Source organism: Hyperolius riggenbachi, chromosome 4 (assembly GCF_040937935.1).
Source record: "Hyperolius riggenbachi isolate aHypRig1 chromosome 4, aHypRig1.pri, whole genome shotgun sequence".
Classification (NCBI taxonomy): Eukaryota; Metazoa; Chordata; class Amphibia; order Anura; family Hyperoliidae; genus Hyperolius; species Hyperolius riggenbachi.
This window is the reverse complement of record NC_090649.1, coordinates 396,552,425-396,572,258: the sequence shown is the minus strand read 5'-3', so window position 1 is coordinate 396,572,258 and position 19,834 is coordinate 396,552,425. Positions and strand designations below refer to the sequence as shown.

Here is a 19,834-nt window from a genome sequence, read left to right as displayed (position 1 = left end):
AGCAGAAGATCCAGGTGGTGGAGGAGTACAACGAGGGACTGATTATCCTGAAGGTGGCTGGAGGAAGCCCCAGGTATGTATAAAACTTTAATTTCATCTGTCTCAGGTTTACTTTGTTACACAGTAGTACTATACTCTACATATTCACTCCCCACAGAGCTGCAGGGAATCCACTGAGAATGCTGTGCACATTGAACACAGAGGTGTTGTCTATCGCCCATAAACCTAGTTCAGATTGTGCATGAAGAATGTGTAATAGAGGAAGAATCTCCTTATTCCCCTGCAGAGTACCTGCACATCATTCTTAGATGTACCCACACTTACATTGCCCAGGGCCTGATAGATGTTCTTTGTTCCGGTTTGTACCTTTTACATGTACTCTTACCAAGGACTAGTTTTAGTCTAAAGGGAATAAATATAGTAGTCTACATATCCTTCTCACTTCAGTTGTCTTGTAAAATTCCTAAGCGTTGGCAGTTAAGAGACGAATTTCATGTTACATACTTTTAATCAACAAAATTGTAATATGCAAATTAGAGGAGTCGGAGTCTTGGAGTCGGAGTCGGTGGAATCCTAAACTGAGGAGTCGGAGTCGGAGTCGGTGGATTTTTGGACCGACTCCACAGCCCTGAGTTCAAGTGCCTAAAAGATATATAGATTTGACAGAGGCTCAGGGTCTTGTATACAGTCCTGATAGGAATAAAAGTATAACCTTGTGAGTTTGGAGAAAAACATTGTAATATATATAAACAAATGCTGTTAAAAAACAATATTCGCAGCTATACTTCAAAAAACAATATTCAATTCACATAAGTTTGTGGTCCTGATAGTCTCCTATGAGGACGCTGCCCGTGCGTGCCGCGCACCCTGCCAAGTCCCGCGCGGGCGAATGCGCACACAATGAATACATACACACGCGCCCGCACGGAGCCCCGACAGTCCGCACAAACACCCACACACGCCCCGCCCACAAGTTCACCAGGGGGACTATTAGTTATAATTATTTAATAAATACAGAAATAAATCGCTAATTACCCATATATATATATTCTCCATATGGGACCCAACTGGAGGTGGGTGGATATAATGGAAGGTATTCCCTACTTGCACACATAAAAGCTACCTAAAGAATTAATAAAGTACATGTTGAAACACGAAAATTATAGCAAAAAGCTTAGGAGACCCTATTAGGTCAGGAGACCCTATTAGGTCCATCTATTCGTAAGGCCAGTAAAGTATGCCAACTACAGACAAAGGTATAAATAAAAAATAAACAGAGAAGTAGTCCCATAGTCCCTTACCTTAGAGATTAGAACTGTGCCAATGAGCCTGGGCGCCTGTGTTCGGTCGCCAGCGAGGCAGGAGTTTAAATGTATCTGGCTGTTTACCTGGCCGTGCGGGTGGCCGGAAGGAAGCGGTGACTGCTGGACGTGACGTCACTGACGTGCGTACGTCACGTGGCGTATAATGGACCGCATGAGTTTCCGCGTGTCACGTTGCTGTATGTATACGTGACGTTGTGTATAATGGGGCGCATGAGTAGCCGCATGAAAAGGAGTTTCGGCGGCCATTTTCTAGTAGCCTCTTTGGTTATCTAGTTTGAGAAAGATAGCAACGGCTATTAAACAGTGGCCTCTTTTATCAGTGGTGGCTGCGGCCATCTTCCAGGCAATACCTGGAGGCTTAAATAAAAAATTATATAAAATATATAAATTATATATCTGGTTTAAATAATGGAAACTAGTTTGGGCAAACCAGACCTAATTAGATATATGCGAAGTGCAATATTGGTTATATGCAAGATGCATGTACCGTATATACTCGCAAGCAAGCCGACCCGCATATAAGCCAACCCACCCAACTTTTTCCTGAAAAAACAGGAAAAAATGATTGACCCTCATATAAGCCGGGGGTAGGAAATGCTGGCCGTGTTATTTCCCCAACCCCCCCCAGTGTGTCCCAGTATAGTTAGTATAGTGGTCAGTATGGGTAGGTAGTGCCCAGTATAGCTAGTAAAGTGCCCAGTATAGCTAGTGAAGTGCCCGGTATAGCTAGTATAGTGCCCAGTATAGCTAGTATAGTGCACAGTATAGGTAATATAGTGCTCGGTATAGCTAGTATAGTGCCCAGTAGAGCTAGTACAGTGCACAGTATAGCTAGTATAGTGCTCGGTATAGCTAGTATAGTGCCCCAGTATAGCTAGTATAGTGCTCGGTATAACTAGTATAGTGCCCAAGTATAGCTGGTATAGTGCTCAGTATAGGTAGTATAGTGCCAGGTATAGTTATAATTATAACTAAGGGTCCCCCTGGTGAACTTGTGGGCGGGGCGTGTGTGGGTGTTTGTGCGGACTGTCGGGGCTCCGTGCGGGCACGTGTGTACGTATTCATTGTGTGCGCATTCGCCCGCGCGGGGCTTGGCAGGGTGCGCGGCACGCACGGGCAGCGTCCTCATAGGAGACTATCAGGACCACAAACTTATGTGAATTGAACATTGTTTTTTTGAAGTATAGCTGCGAATATTGTTTTTTAACAGCATTTGTTTATATATATTACAATGTTTTTCTCCAAACTCACAAGGTTATACTTTTATTCCTATCGGGACTGTATACAAGACCCTGAGCCTCTGTCAAATGTATATATCTTTTAGGCACTTGAACTTGACCTGATGAACCGGAGTGTTTCCGCGAAACACGTTGTCTGATGTGCATATTAAAATTTAACTACCTTTTCGAGAAACGTTCATTATTTGAAATCTGACTGGAATAAGGTAAGAAGTTCTTACCTATATATAGTGATATTAGCTATACCTTGGGCGCCTCCTACCCTTATCTAAGCTTTTATAATTGCCCTGTTTTTTTATCCCAAGAGAACAGCTGATCAAAAATACAGTAATATTGCATTTTTATCAGGCAATGTACTCCAGTCACAGTTTTTCAAGGCCGCAGTACTTCCTGCAAGCAAATATCAGACTTTCTGCTCATTTGCTGTGTCCTTGGCAGATGAGAGATACCTCGGAAAAGATCCCTCTCCCCTATTTTCTTCAAAGACTGTTCTGCAAAAGAAGAAACTGTTAATTTTTCCTCCGCAGAGTAATATTTTGCACTGAAATCCACCCCCCCCCCCCCCCCAAAAAAAAAAAAATGAAAAGGAGACAGCAGTTTCCTTTACTGGGGGGTTGGGTTTCAGTGGCAGGTGCCACTTTGCAGAAGAGAAGACCTGCAGTAACACCAGGAGAGCAATGACTACCAGCCCAGTTGCACATTAATCATTTTCTTTGGCAGGACAGTCACTGGAGAGCAGAGAGTTACACATCTTCAATTTTGATTGGCCAGTGATTGGACAATTTTACCACCTCCATGTAGCATGAGGGTTAATACTATGAACAGATTGTGTAAGTATACTCACATACTACATAAAGTTGGTAAAATTGACCAATAAAAATTGAAGGTGTGTACAAAGCATTAGTAGCAGGAAGCCTTGCAAATATCCCCCAGATCGCTGTGGATGGTGCTGTCCAACCTTAGCAGTGCTTTTGAATTGGAAGTGCAGCAGATGCAGAAGAGACAGAAAATAGCTCTAGTGTGGGTGTAAATACTGTACTTTCCCTTGACTTATTGGCTTTCTTCAGTATGTTAAGGTTTAAAAGGACATCTACCAATTATACTAACAACAACCAATCAGGCATGAATGAAAACTCATTTGCACAATAAATCAGGGCTGTGGAGTTGGAGTCAGAGCAATTTTGGGTACCTGGAGTCGTGGTGTCAATAAACTGAGGAGTCGAGTCGAATGATTTTTGTACCAACGCCACAGCCCTGGTAAGAATTAGACTATGGAGTCGAAGTCGAGGATTTGGAGTCGGTGCTTTCATAAACTGAGCAGTTGGAGTTGAGTGATTTTTGTACTGACTCCACAGCTCTGCAATGAATACAGTATTTCCACAGCCACAGTACAAAAGGAAAAAATAAGAACCATGGTTATTTTTCATAGAGTGCCTTAGATTCTGTGGACTGTTTTTGAGATACTCTCCACATTGCTTGTAATAGCTGCACATATTATTCTGAGAGTATGTAAGCAGCATGTACAGTGACATTGAAATGTTCTCTATCGCAGGAATGAACCTACTTCTGCAGGTTCCTATCTGACTGCATGTGACCATGCATAGTTAATGAAGTGTCACTTTCAAAGTCAACCTGATAACATAGTGACAACTAACCATGGTGCTGCCTGACCTTTTACATATTGTTTTGCTTTCTAAGAATCAAAGTTTTCCAGCTCCAAGTTCCTTGAAGAATTTTTCAGCATGCCATTTTTTTTCCTTTTTCCTTTACAGGTCAACAGATTTTAATGCAGGACCATTAGTATTGTATTCATATTTAAAAGCTTTATGTTAGGTACAGCAGACTCCAGGCACCACATAAAATCCATGCCTAATCCTACCCTATGCCCAAGTCTGTTTTATCCGCAATGTTCAAAATGCAACTACGTTCATAAATAAGTCACATTTCTGCTCCTGACCACTTAGGCAGGGTTCACACTTATTAATTATTTGCATACGAATTGCAAAAGTGCGAAAACGCGTTCGCCACACATCTAATAAAATTCAGTGGAGAATTGCACTTCTGCTATGCTAGAATTTGCAAAATAGTGTTTGCGTTTTCAAATGTGCAAAAAAGCCCTTACATTACATCTTGCAGAATGAAATTGCACATCGCATGTGAATTCTCCACGACTTTCATTAGCTGCAGTAAAAAAATGTGTAAACTTCCATACAAAAATACATTTTTACAGAAAAAAATGCATTTGAAGAACCGTTCTGATTTTCGCAATCATAAATGTGAACCTCCCTCACTGAAGGTCACAGACTGCCTTCTTGCCCAGTGACCCTTTGGGAATACAGAATACACTACTATTCCTGAATAATGGGGTAGAATTTCGGCATCTGTATGCTGTAATATAGGTGATTCAATATTTTTTGGAAGGGCTAACTAAGTCAGTGGAGGTTAGAAGGTCAGCAAGATGTAATTTATTAGAAGTAGGTTCAGACAGGGAACACACTTAGTCTCCCTAGCGGTATTAATGGTTATACACGTCAATACAAAACATGCTGTGGTACTTTTCCGTTAGCCGGGCGCAACCACTAGGTGGCGTTAATTACTATTCCCCCTCCGGCCATGGATAGTAGGGAAAGATGTAACTCCAGCGATCGCTGGCAGCAGAGTTACATCTTTCCCTACTATCAATGGCGGCCTGGAGGGGGAATAGTAATTAGTAATTAGCGCCACCTAGCGGTTGCGCACGGCTAACGGAAAAGTACCCATGCTGTGAACAGTATTGATGTGCATACGCGTCAATACTTTCCTGCACTGTATACGCATTCCTCTGTGTCTCCATTGAGATACATTATTATTATTTAGTATTTATATAGCACTGACATATTACGCAGTGCTGTACAGAGAATATAGTCTTGTCAACTGTCCCTCAGAGGAGGTCACAATCTACTCCCGACTATAGTCATGTGTCTATGTATATAATGTGTATTGTAGTTAGTATAGTCTAGGGCCAATTTAGGGGGAAGCCAATTAAGTTATCTGTATGTTTTTGGGATGTGGGAGGAAACCCATACAGACACAGGGAGAACATACAAACTCTTTGCAGATGATGACCTGGCTGGGATTCAAACCAGGGACCCAGCGCTGCAAGGCAAGAACAATAACCACTATGCCACCAATACATTGTACCTTATATGCGTTTTGGGAAAATCATGCAGCAAGTTGTGTGGTTTCAAAAATGCTCAATGTAAAATGTACTTATATGCATTTTTACATGTGGCCCATAGATTAGCATCATCTGCAAAAACGCCAGCGTTTCTGCCTAACGTGTTCCCTGCCTTCTAGGCAGAGGATCCGCAGGACAGCAAGGCAACCTGCATTGTTTAAAATGTTATAAATATGGCAGCCTCTGTATCCCTCTCACTTCATGTTGCCTTTAAATTGAACATCCTTTATGAAGCAGGTCAAAATGTGTACAGCAGATAGAAATAATGCTGAAATCTCTTTTTAGTGTTTGTGCTGCTGCTCTGATTGCCGAGTAATCAGCAGTTTTGGTGTGTTCTCTGCCAATATCTGAACTTAGCAGAATGCTGCTTGTGGAAAGAAGATGTCATCACAGCTCTGTGGCTGGAGCTTGTAGATAAGTTGTGAAGATGGCCACACCAACGCTTACACCAGTATTACATTGTGACATTAGCCTGGACACTGGCAGGCTACATGGAAACATGATATTTCACTGAATGGACTGCCACAAGGCCAAGCCATGTTTGTGGGGACTTATAAAGTTGAGTCACTAAGGATGCAGAGCACACGTTATCCAGCAAATCTGTAGGATGCAGAGCACACGTTATCCAGAAAATCTGTAGGTATTTTTTAAAACCTTCGTGCTGTTTGGCGTAAATGCTTGCTTATATGGATTATATTAGAATATCATGAGGGTTGCTGAAACTACTATATTCATTTTTCACCCACCATGCTATGTTTTACTATGAACTAGGTCAGTGATGGTTAACGTTGCACTCCAGCTGTGACAAAACTACAAATCCCATCATGCCTCTGCCTCCCCAAGTTATGCTTAGAGCTGTCAGATTATTGCAATGCCTCATGGGACTTGCAGTTCCACCACAGCTGGAGTGCCAACATTAGCCATAACTAAACTAGGTGAAAACCCATAGCAGAAAATTCCTAAAGATCCCCTGCGCTGTTGAAATGCTTATGTTCTCCTCTATTCTTCAACTTTAGTACACTATTTTTCTTTTAATTTGGTATAAATTTGGACATCTTTAAGCTTAATGCCGTCCTTGTGTGTTTATATGGTACTGACATCTTCTGCAGCACATTTACATAGTGTATATAGTCATGTCATTAGCTGTCCCTCAGAAGGTCTCACTATCCCAGTGATCTGCAAACTTGGCTCGCCAGCTGTTAAGAAACTACAAGTCCCACAATGCATTGCGGGAGTCTGACAGCCACAGTCATGATTCATAAAGGCAAATGCATTGTGGGACTTGTAGTTCCTTAACAGCTGGAGAGCCAAGTTTTAAGAACGCTGCTCTATCTCTACCGTAGTCAGTCGTTGTTTTATGTTTCTATTGTAGTCTAAAGGGGCCCATACACTGGTCGATTTTAGCCATCGATCGATCAGAAATCGATTCTATCAATTTTCTCATTCTATCGATTTTTGGCCAATTTCGATCGATTTCGATGGATTTGATCTATCTGACAGGATGGAAGATCTAGGTCGATCTGCTGCTGGCAGCAGATCGATGGCCCAAATTAAGCCTGTGATATTTATGAAGACCAATTGGTTGATTGATTGTTCAAATTTTATTGAATTTTTTTTTCAGTATTTTTGTGCAATAAAGTTGAAACTAATTTTGGACTGCGGCATACATTTGTGGTTTCTCTCAAACAATGGCATCCGTCTAAAGGTGGCCACTAACGATCCAATCCTTTTCATCCTATTTTACCAAATCTATGTAGTATAGGGTACATTGAGTGAATATATTGAATGGATAATTTAGGCAATTCCCTTATATTACATAGAAATGGTAAGATTGGATGAAAAAGATTGGATCGTTAGTGACCACCTTAAATGTAACAGTGTGGTTGCCAACAGTTCTAGAGAGGAAAACAGACAATGAACATAAACACTCAGCTTTGTCAAAGTGGAAGCCATGGTAGGAGAATCATTAAGTGTTTGGATTGTAGGTCTCAGTATTGGTCGGTGTAGCTTAGATTGGATACAGTATAAAGGCGTCCATAGACATGCTACTTTCATCAGCCAAATTGGCTCATATTACCCACTATGGTTCACTGTCTGTTGGAGGAACCCATCATCACTGCATTCAAACAAAAGATATTCCCTTCTTGACTTATGGTTTGGGGCCACCAGCGGCTAAGCATTGCCTATCTACAGCAGTGCATTGCATATCTGTAACAGTGTTGCCATAGAAATGGAGATGATTCAATCCATGATGCCTCACCCAGTCTTTCTCTAAGGTTTGGCTGATGAAGCAATGCCACTATAACCTAATTTAGAAATTATTGGTCTGGAATGTCTATGGGAACATCTGCAGACGTAGGCCGAATGTGCTTGCTGGTGTGCAGATCAAAGCTGAATGTCTGCTAATATCTCAAATCAATTGAATGGAGTCAGGGCACAAATACGAGTACACTGATCATACACTGATGCACCACATCATTTAAATTACTGACAGGTGAAGCAAATAACATTCATTATCTCATTACAGTGGCACCTATCAAGGGGTGGGAATAATTATGCAGCCATTTCTCAAAGGTGATGTATTCAAAGAAGGAAAAATGGGTAAGTGCAAGGAACTAAACAATCTTGGTAAGGGACAAATGTGTTTACTTGGCAGTCGGGTCAGATCATCTTCAAGTGGCAGGTTTTGTATGTAGCCGTTAGTATCTAACAACAATAGTCAAAAGAGAGACAGCTGGTGCACCAGTATCAAAGTCGTGGGTGTTCAAAATGTATTGATGCTTGTCGGGTGCAAAAGCTAGTCCAAATGGACTGATCCTGCAGAAGAGCTGCTCTGCCACAAATTGCTGACAAGCCTAATACTGTCCATGAGAGAAAAGTTTCAGACCATAATGTGCATCACATCATAATGACAGATTGGTCAAAGTATCCATGTTGATCCCTATCCACTGATGAAAATGCCTACAGTGGGCACATCAGAGACAAAACTGGACTATTGAATTGCAGCGAGAAGACATTCAGATGGCTGATTGCAAGCTGAACTGTGCCCTGAGCCTGCTGTTCAGCCACTGTGTGTAAGATGCCCTAAATGAGGTCTTCCCAGACCACAAACAACCCAGCATTTTGCCAGCTATGTCAACCGTCTCTAAAGGTGCCCGTTAATGGTACAATCTCCTGAATGATCGACCCTACGTTCAATCAGATTACCGTAAGTAGCGTTAATGGTGCCGATCGACAACGAATGACCGTTCCATGGATTGTTTCCTCGAACTGAATTTTGGATCGGTTCTATTAGTCTGATTGGATTGATGATAATTTTCCCTCTGTTGGTGAGCTCCAACGACCATTTCCGATCACAAATGTCAAAGCATATGGCCATGCGATTGGAGCAAAACACCTGTGATCGCACACCATCTGCGTTACCGTGGGTTGTGCTGCTGATACCACACTACCGTGAATGGTTCAGAGCTGTGTTCTGGCAAGAATTCATGCAGCAGTGGGATACATGCATAAGTGAGAACGTCAGGTCAGACAGTGCAGTCCATGCACTTCTGATGTTCTTGCGCTTCGCACACTATAGGCATTGCCAAACTGCGCACAGCGCTGCGTATAGTGTGAACAAGACCAAATGGAAAAGCAAGAAAAGCGCAAATGAAATTGCATAAATGCACACAGCAGAAAACTCATGGTTTTCTGCACAGGCAAGTGTACTCCCAACTTGAGAGTGAAAGCAAAAAATCTGATTAGTGTTCTGAGCTGTGAGTCAACTGTCAATTTTTTACAGGATGATTTTTCTATTCTCAGCAGAAATGTGTCATTTTACAAAACAGTCCAGTGGCTATTTGATATTAATGTCAGATTGTATGTTCAGGTTACGTTTGGATGTTTGGTAACTGCTTATCCCTAGTGGCAGTGCTATCAGCAGAGCTGTGTTACTGGTGTTGTTGCTATGTCAATCTATACTCAGTAGAGAGCTGTATTATATTCCCTTGTGGTAGTCACACCTAATTACCACTTCTTTTAGAGTACTATGGCTTAATGAATAAACAGGTAGTTTAGCCAGTACAAGTTCAGTCACCTTGCGTACAACATAGCAGAGCACATAACTTACATGCTTTAGGTCATACGAGGCTTGTACATGTTTTATAACTCACTGGAACACTTAAGAATTCTGTTTAATGTGTATCTGAACTCTGGATGTATTTAAATAGATTAATAAATAATATTTATACATCCTACTCTCAGTCATGATCACTTAACGCACCCTCAGGTAATAAAGCTGGTCGTAAACCACTCCCCCTCCAGAGCCAGCAGAGGCTTTTTCCTATAAGATATTATCATGTACTTGCTTTCTTACGAGTCCTGGACTCTGAATAGTACTAAAGCTGATCATACATTACTCAATTTGCAACATTGATATCCCACAGATTTGATCATAATGATGCAGCAACATGGCCACCGGATCTGGCTAAATCGATCGAAATGGTCAATCCGGCATGCTGGAAAGATCTCACTCGAAAGGCTCAGTCGGGTGCGCGGTAGTAGCTGCGTTTGATTCAAGGCTGTGGAATCGGTACAAAAATCATCCGACTCCTTAGTTTATGAAACCTCCTACTCCAGGTACCCAAAATTGCTCCGACTCCTCGTCTCCGACTCCTTAGTGTAATCTTTACAACGGCTATGGATTTGGTTCAAAAATCATCCGACTTCACCGTTTATTGAAACCACTGACTCCTACTCCGACTCCAGGTACCCAAAATTGCTCCAACTCCACAGCCCTGGTTTGATTTCCTGATGACTAACAGACCCTTGGTCAGTCTCCTCCCATGTATATTGTGTCCCACCCCCTACCCCCAAAAAGTGTTTTTTTGAGCACACTTGACATAAAGAAGTGATACCCCTCAAGATGCCAGAGGAGCAAAACCAAATGGCCAGAAAGCAGGCACCATCGGAGCTGAAGTTTTTATCTTGTTCCATTGTTATCTTTTATGAGGATATTGAGGCTGATATATCAAATTCAGTGCATTAAATCTGGAGCTGGGACTGATGTAAAATGGAGCAAACATCTAGGTGAAGTATTCTGATTGGCCACTCTGAGCATCTGCTGGACTTTTGCTGCTCCAGTTTTTTGCCCTACTGTGTGCAAGTGGAAGAAGAACTTCCCTCATTGACAGTAGTGGTCTTTGAGTAGTGACTACATATAGATACCTGGAGCGGTGTTATAAGACCTTATAGCTTGTGTTGAAGCCAGGACGATAGGTTTATGTGCAGGGCAAGGCTGAGAGGACAACTGACAAACTGCTGCAACAAACAACTTGGATTTTCTTCCGAGAACTAATTCATTAAATTAGATACCTTTGAATGCATATGCATATACAGTAACAAAATGAATGGTTAAATTGTACCTGAGACATTTGAAACAAATTGATTTATCATTACCTGGGGCTTTCTTCAACCCATTTAATCAGTCTGCTCCCCTCCTGGTCCTCTCCGTCGGGCCACTTCCAGCCTGGTAAAGTTCCTGACTGAGCGAGTCAGGGACTACTGTGCATGCTCGGTCCCAGCCTCTAATAGCACGGGAGCTTTCTGCGTAAGCGCAGTTGGCTAAGACTGTAAGTCTTAAAAACAATCCCTGCTACAGGTACGCAATCGGCACAGTGACTGGGAATGCACAATGGCTGGAAACCCAGCTGGATTGGGGACTCCACTGCTACTAAATGGAGGAAGGTAATGGACTACAGGGGGCTGGAGGAAGCCCCAGGCAATTTGGCGGGCGTTAGCCATCCAATTTGATTATTATAATCAAGTTGGATGAAAATTGGTGCCGACCAAGTGCATGTCCGACTAGCAAAGCGTCCAATTTCAAGACGGAAATTGGTAACATTGTCGATCCCGCATGCTGCAAGATGCCGGGCTGAAGTTGGTTGGTCGGGTGTGCGGCGGTACAGAGGACACTTTCGGAGCGAGAAACGAAACGACAAAACCCCGCTGCTGCCGCCGCAATGTGTAAATATGCCCCCGGTGTGTACATTTATACATTATCTGTCCTGTAGCAGCCTCCGCGCAGTGTCCGTTCTTCTCTCTGGGTTCCACATACACGCTTGACGTCAGACTCTATGCTCCGCTAACGTGTATGCATGTATGCAGCTGCTAGAACCCGGCAAGATGGGTGGACACCACGTAGAGGCTGCTACAGGACAGGTAATGTATAAATGCACTCACTGGGGGGGCACATTTATACATTGGGGGGCAGCGGCGGTGCAGACGCAGCTGGCTCAACCGATTCCCTGAAGATTTCATGCTGAATTTGGATGGGAATCGACCTGTAATATATGGGCAGCTTCGACAAGAGACAAATTTATCTCTAATCAGATTAGAGATAAATTTGTCTCTGTCGAATCTGCCCATAATCGTCTTGTCTATGGCTACCTTTACTCTTGCAGCTTTGACTTTTTTTTCTTCCTGCTAGGGATTAGGGAATACCCATCAGTTCCATCTGTGTTCTCCCCAGAAATTTTTTTCAACCGGGTGGCATGAAAAAATAGCCGGGTGGGGCGAGATGAGAGAATGGAAGGGCAGCGCTTTTCTGCACAACTCTGCTTACAACAGAGGAGGAGGTGAGGCGATGACAGCCGGGTGCTCAGCAAAACCTGCCTGGGGAGAACACTGTCCATGTAAACTATGCGCTATGTCCACAGAACTTCATCATTTCTGTATTGCTGCACATGTAACAATATGCATAGTAGTGGGATTTAAATACTTACACAGTTCATGTGCAATACAAATACTATATAGTTCATGCAAACTGGTAAAAACATGCTATAGTGCACCGTGCACTGAACAGGGAAACAAGAAGTATTTGTTGTTGCTGCAGTAGCACATGTATAGCGTAGACAAGAAACAATTAAGGTGCGTACACACGTCAGATAAAAGTCTTTGGAAAATGAAAGATCACAGACCAATTTTACCCCCTTCCATGTAGTATGAGAGCCATACTCTACACAGTCTATTATATGGAGCTGAACTCCCCATCAGATAAAAATCTTTGCAATATGCTGCACACAAAGATGCTGTACACATGCAACAGATCACTATATGCAAAAGATCTGTTCCTGCAAAAGATCCATTCCTGCAAAATGCATTCATAGTCTATGATATCTGCAGATCCCATACACACCTTGTTTAACCTCCTGAGCGGTATGGACAAGCTCAGCTCGTCCATCACCGCCGGAGGCTGCCGCTCAGGCCCTGCTGGGCCGATTTTCTTCAAATAAAAAGCAGCACACGCAGCCGGCACTTTGCCAGCCGCGTGTGCTGCCTGATCGCCGCCGCTCTGCGGCGATCCGCCGCGAGCAGCGGCGAAAGAGGGTCCCCCCAGCCGCCCGAGCCCTGCGCAGCCGGACCAATCAGTTCCGGCCAGCGCTAAGGGCTGGATCGGAGGCGGCTGACGTCAGGACGTCGGCTGACGTCCATGACGTCACTCCGCTCGTCGCCATGGCGACGAGGAAAGCCAAACAAGGAAGGCTGCTCATTGCGGCCTTCCTTGTTTATTCTGGGCGCCGGAGGCGATCGGAAGAACGCCTCCGGAGCGCCCTCTAGTGGGCTTTCATGCAGCCAACTTTCAGTTGGCTGCATGAAATAGTTTTTTTTTTATTAAAAAAAAACCCTCCCGCAGCCTCCCTGGCGATCTCAATAGAACGCCGGGGAGGTTAATGGACATTCATCTGCAGATCAGCCAATTATCTGCCGATCTGAAGATCCAACCTGGTGGATCTGATCTACAGATAATTGTCCGTTAAACAAGGTGTGTATGAGGTCTGCAGAAATCATAGACTATGAATGCGTTTTGCAGGAATGGATCTTTTGCAGGAACAGATCTTTTGCAGATACTGATCTGTTGCATGTGTACAGCGGTCTTTGTGTGCAGCATCTTGCAAAGATTTTTATCTGATGAGGAGTTCAGCTCCATAGAATGGACTGTGTAGAGTATGGCTCTCATACTACATGAAAGGGGTAAAATTGGTCTGTGATCTTTCATTTTCCAAAGACTTTTATCTGACGTGTGTACGCACCTTTACTTTTGGTTTCTGCCATTACAAGCTAAGACTCTAGAATGGACAGAAGTAGAATATGCAGAGTGTCAGCTGCTGTCACTTTTAACTGAACGGACAACTGACGTTCAGCTTAGACCCTGAACAAGCATATGCAGATCAGATATTTCAATATATTTCAATATATTATTGTCAGATCTGACAAGATAAGCCACATGCTTGCTTCTGGTGTGATTCAGACACTACTGCAGCAAAATAAATCAGCAGGGCTGCCAGTAAACTGGTATTGTTTAAAAGGAAATAAATATTGCAGCCTCCATAGTTTTCTCTCTTCAGTTGTTCTTTAAAACCGATCGTTTTTTAAGTACAGTGTGAAAGAGGCCTAGATACTGACTTTACTTCCCTGTGAAAAAAAGAAGAAGTACATACAGTTTCCAAAACTTATGTCACTAGAGTTGCTCGTTGTTTTGTTTAGAGTTGCTCATGTGAAGAAGGACTCATGAAGAAGCATGTGATCACTCTGGTCAGATGATAGATTTCTGCTGGTGTTCATTGGACAAATTACACAGTACAAAACACAGCGTTTCCATGCTAGTTGCTCTCAGGGAAACACTGGCCTTTTTATTGCATACTAATTGACCTAAGCCCGTTTAAAAACGGGCTCTAGATCTTTTCACGCCCGCCAGTCAGTGCCGCATTGTCGATCGCGCATGCTACAAGATGTTGGGCCGACTTGCTCAATCGGGTGTGCGGCAGGAATGGCGTGCAATTACGCGATGAACACGGTGAACCCCCCCCAATGATAAATGCCCTCCCCCCCCCCTTCCCCGGGCCCTGTGCAAGGTATACATTACCTGTTCGCTGCCTCCACTGCTCCGGGCACTCTCCGCTGTCCATACACGTGCATCCCACGTGGTTTCCTAGTAAGGGTGCGCGTGTGACATCACAAACGCGCTACTTACTATGAAACCACTGGGGCACGCGTGTATGCAGAGGAGGAGTCCCAGGAGCAGCGGGGGACAAGCAAAAGCCACGGACAGGTAGTGTATACCACACTGGGCACCGGGGGGGGACATTTATCATTAGGGGAAAGCATTAGAGCAGCGCGGCAGATGGATGTGGCGTCACAAAGCCGATTCCAGATCGATTTTAGCATGAAATTAATCTGGAAAGGGCCTGTGGTGTATTGGCAGCTGACAGATCTCTCACTTATCAGATTCCCTTAGAGAGAGATTTGTCTCTTTGTCGAATTAGCCCGTACATCCCCAGATGTATGGCTACCCTTAGGATACCAACACAGGCAGCTGTTACCAGTGGTCTGTCTGTCATTTACATTTTCTGTGAACTGCTGTCTGAAGCCTCTACCTGCTGGAATGAACCATCTATTTTGAAACCTCCATTTAGCAGTATGTTTCCAAGACTTTGGTAATATCTACCTCACAGAAGACTGACCAACTGACCAGTTTGTTTACAACTCAGTCAGTGCAGATACCACAGATACATTTACCAAAAATCTGATCACTAATCAAACTGTGTCCAATTGAGGGACATATGTATTTTTCAGCTAACTATAATGTTCCAGTCAATTTTTTGTTCAGATAAAAAAAGTTTGTCGATGGAGATTTCATCAATCAGTGCTTCACACACTAATAGATTTGTGCTGTCAATCAAACTCCAGGAAGCGAATCATTATGCCCACCCTCTTCTCTCGTCCACCAAGCTGATGATGCGCATGCTCAGAAACACTGAAACTAAACTGAAATGCTCTTGATTCTTGTACAATCAGCTGAGATTTTCCAACCTGAATAATCAAAGATTTTTTGATCACCTGGCCAATATCGATCATTTTTTTATAACTCAGTTACAATGTCTATAGAATCTCATTTGATTCATGAACTAAATCAAAAGGTTGATCGTACCCAAGGATTGATCAGTGTATGGCAAGACTCAGATACTACACAGGTCCAGGTGACGGAGGGGCCTGATCCGAATTCACTTTTTTTCCTTGGAGATAATTTTTCATCTTCTGTTTTAAATAACTTTTCAGCACTCTGCAATTAAAAAAGTACCAAAAAGTAGGAGAAAAAGTACTGTCAAAATTATTCTGAGCATTTTCTTGCTTGTTGGTGGCTTAAAAAGCATTTTATTGATAAGATAAATATCACCCAGGAGAAAACTTAGGAGAAAAAGTGAAATGTACCAAGCCTACTGTTTTATGCCTGGTTTACACCATGCAAATTCCCATCATATAGATAGGTTGATAGATAATTTCTGATCAATTTTCTGATCACTTCTATGGAAATCGATCAGAAAAATGATCAGAAATCCGATCAGACCCGTCGGAAATTATCTATTCGACCCATGTATCTGACAAGAAATTGCATGGTTTGTACCAGGCTTTAAAGAGAGTCAGAGATGAGTTTCACTGCAGTTTTTTACTTACCCGGGGCTTCCTCCAGCCCCATAAGCATGGATGTGTCCCTCGCTGTCCTCAGCGCCGCCGCAGTCAACCCCCGGTAAGCGGCTCAGTCGGAATTCAATCTGACTGACGTCAGCCGGGCCTTCTGCGCTTGCGCAGAAGATCCGCCACTGACGTCACTGGGTCACTTACTGGGGGAGATTGCGGCTGAACGGCGGCACTGAGGAGAACGGCGAGGGACACATTCATGCTTTTGGGGCTGGAGGAAGCCCCGGGTAAGTAAAAAACTGCAGTGAGACTCATCTCTGAGTCTCTTTAAACAGCCTTCTTTACAGCTTTGTTTTATAAATGCATACTAAAGTATGTGTTTAGCGTAAAGCATATATTTATATTGTTTCTTGTGTTAGTTTGCAAAATCAGAAACAAATCAGGATTGTTTTAAATAAATAAACTGTGATGAGAAAACAAATGAACCTTTCATGTGATAATTGCTAGGTGTTCAGGACAGGCATGCACAGACAGCTCTCCCTGATGTCCTAACTCACCCTGCGGCCCATACAGCTTCTCAGGCAGTTTTCCCTCTAGGTGTTAATTGTTCAGTGACCATTAGCCAGGTGCTTATAACTCACTTTAGTTGTTCAAACAGACAAAAAAGTAAAAAGTCATTAATATGCCCAACGTGATGATGAATGGGGGAACGCAATCCCTCAAACCCATTCTGGATATAATATCTGTATTTGGCCAGATTATTGTGAAACCTGCCTGAGTTTGTGGTTACAACCAGCTTGGGTTTGGCACAGACTTTATTACAGCAAAATTATAATAATACAGCATCGGGTGTGCTGATTTATGGGTATAAATCATTTCTAAACATGAGCCAGAAGGTGCTCTTTTTTCACTCCATAAGATGCAGACTCCCCCACCCCCTAAAAGTGTGTGTGGGGGGAATCTGCATCTTATGGACCAAATAATACATATTCGGACCAGCACTAGGTCTCCCTACCACGCTGTCTCTCCTCTCTGTGCAAGCTAACAGTGATCCCCGCAACCCATGCACAGTATAACTGCAGCAGAGCCCTCACCTCTCCAGTATGCATGCTGTGAGTCCTCCCTGGCATCCGTCCTATTTCCTGGCTTCTATCTTGCGCCCACTCCGAGACCCTGGCGCATGTGTGCTGCGTTTACTATAGCCTGTGCATGCACCTTAAAGCTAACCTGACCTGAGAGGCATATGGAGGCTGCCATATTTATTTCCTCTTAAACAATACTAGTTGCCTGGTTGTCCTGCGGATCCTCTGCCTCTAGTACCTTTTAGCCATAGACCCTTAGGGCCAGTGCACACCATAAACCTCTAGCAGATCTGCAAAAGGCTGGAGGTTTTTGAAGCAGATTTCAGAGCGATTCTAGGCGTGTTTAGAGAGGTTTTCTAAACATGCCTAGCGTTTCGTTTTTTTGGCGCGTTTTTGTGTAGCAGATTTCATATATTGTTACAGCAAAGCTGTAACTGAACAGCTACCGCTCTGATCTAGTGTTTTTCAGAGCGGTTTGAGCTTTTCATATACTTTACATTGAGGCAGAAATGCTTCTGCAAACCGCAAAAGTGCTGCAGGAGACACGTTTGCTAAAAACCTCAAACCGCTGGTGTGCACCATCCCATTGAGATACATTAGCCAAGTGTTTTCACAAGCAGCAGCCTTTTTGAAAACGCTATCAAAAACGCTTGGTGTGCACCAGGCCTGAATTAATATGGTCATCAGATGTTTGTAAGTGAAATCTGACTGGAATAGATGCATGCTTGTTTCAAGTGTGTGACTCAGAAATCAGCTGGACCTCTCAGTTCATCTGTCCTTTAAACCTGTGTTCCCCAACAGTGATGGGCTCACGAGTAAATAAGTAGCCGAATTCGTGATTCTAATGAGGCTTAATTGCCTCAGGTGTGTGCATGGGAGGAGGGGGTTAATTACCCAGATGTCCGGCGCTTCTATGCGTATCACGCTCGCACGCGTCCAATGGGACGCATTCCACGACTCAATACAGCGCACTTCCTCCTTCCAGCCCATTGGACCCGGGAGCGTGTGATACGCATAGAAGCGCCAGACATCTGGGTAATTACCCCCTGTCTCCTATGCACACACCTGAGGCAATTAAGCCTCATTAGTATCACAAATTTGGCTACTTACCTACTCGTGAGCCCATCACTGCTCCCCAAACCTGTCCTCAAGACCCACCAACAGTGCATGCTTTGTGGAAATCCACAGACGCTAATTACTCCACCTGTGCATGTTTGTGGTTTCCTGAAAAACGTACTGTTAGTGGGCCTTGAAGACAGGGTTGGGGAACTCTGCTTTAAACTACAGAAAGCCTTGAGGAATACCCATATATATTTGTAGCAGTTGTCAGTGAAAGTGCAGTTTAACTTTTAGTATAAGTTTCCTAACAACAAATTACAGCCCTATAGTTGAAAAATGGTTGCAGTTGCTTGTGTAGCCTGATGTTTAATTAACTCTACATAGGAAAAAAAAATGCTTTAATTAGGGCTGACATTGCAGGCAAGTTAATCTGATTCAGGAATTTAATAAGAGACTTACCAACCTGATTTTGAAGACGCTTATGTTAATTTACCATAGTGCCTTTTATGTATTTTTCAATAAAACTGTGAAAAAATGGAAAGGAAGCGCTAAGTGGGACATGTGGTACCCAGAACAGTTCATTTGAAAACATTTTGTACCTGTGCAAGCTCAATTCTAAATTGATTGCTGTTGGTTACTGCTCTGTTTATTGAATAATCTATTCAACTCATTGTTGGTTGCTTTGCTGAGCTACCTCAGGGACAACTACTTTTCCGAACTGATGAAGGACTAACTGATAGTCTAAGCCAGACATGGGCAAACTTGGCCCTCCAGCTGTTAAGGAACTAAAAGTCCCACAATGCATTGCAGGAGTCTGACAGCCACAGTCATGACTCATAAAGGCAAATGCATTGTGGGACTTGTAGTTCCTTAACAGCTGGAGGGCCAAGTTTGCCCATGCCTGGTCTAAGCTGTTCTTAGCTGTAGTGCAATGACTAATGATTTTAATTGTCTCACAGTGAGACCTGTTAAACTGGGTTGTCAGTACAAATTAGAGGTGCTCTAGCTACATTTCAATGGGGCCCCCCCACTGCACTCACAGTATACACTCAGCCTTACAGCTCCCTCAGGCTGCAGCCACACTACCACATTCCACCACTCCTCTTTCCCCAGGGCAAGCATATAATATATTCTCTAACTTTACTGCCCAGGCAGGGGTCCATTAATACATTACATCCTCGTATTCGAAAGGCTCGATCACTCACTCACATATCCATTCTTCAGGCTACACTTATTTTGCACATTATGGTCCTTATCAGGACAAACTGTGGTAGAAGTACAGAGCTGCAGTCACCCTCTCCATTGGTGTAACTAGAGAGTGTTGTACAGCATAGTGCTGCTATCTTTATTGGCAGCCAATCATAGACTGCATGACACCAACATTTTGAAGTGATAGAAAATACAGCCTGATGCCCTTCCGCCGTTTAGCTTCATTGTGTTATGCAAAGATGGTTA

At 43.3% G+C, this 19,834-nt stretch overlaps 2 protein-coding genes across 4 annotated transcripts in view; both read left to right on the top strand.

Annotated features, from left to right (window-relative positions):
* The window catches only part of ABHD12 (abhydrolase domain containing 12, lysophospholipase), a 1,393,598-nt gene that overhangs the window by 909,177 nt on the left and 464,587 nt on the right, over positions 1-19,834 (top strand). The window lies entirely within an intron of this gene.
* Positions 1-19,834, top strand: part of ACSS1 (acyl-CoA synthetase short chain family member 1) — a 165,033-nt gene that overhangs the window by 9,323 nt on the left and 135,876 nt on the right. The window contains exon 1 of one of the 2 annotated variants that reach the window (XM_068232238.1): positions 8,308-8,381. The exons of the other annotated variant lie outside the window; for it this stretch is intronic. Coding sequence (XP_068088339.1) covers positions 8,336-8,381 — 46 coding nt within the window. The 5' untranslated portion in view covers positions 8,308-8,335. Of the gene's footprint in view, positions 1-8,307; positions 8,382-19,834 lie in introns of those variants that run through there. 2 annotated transcript variants of the gene reach the window in all.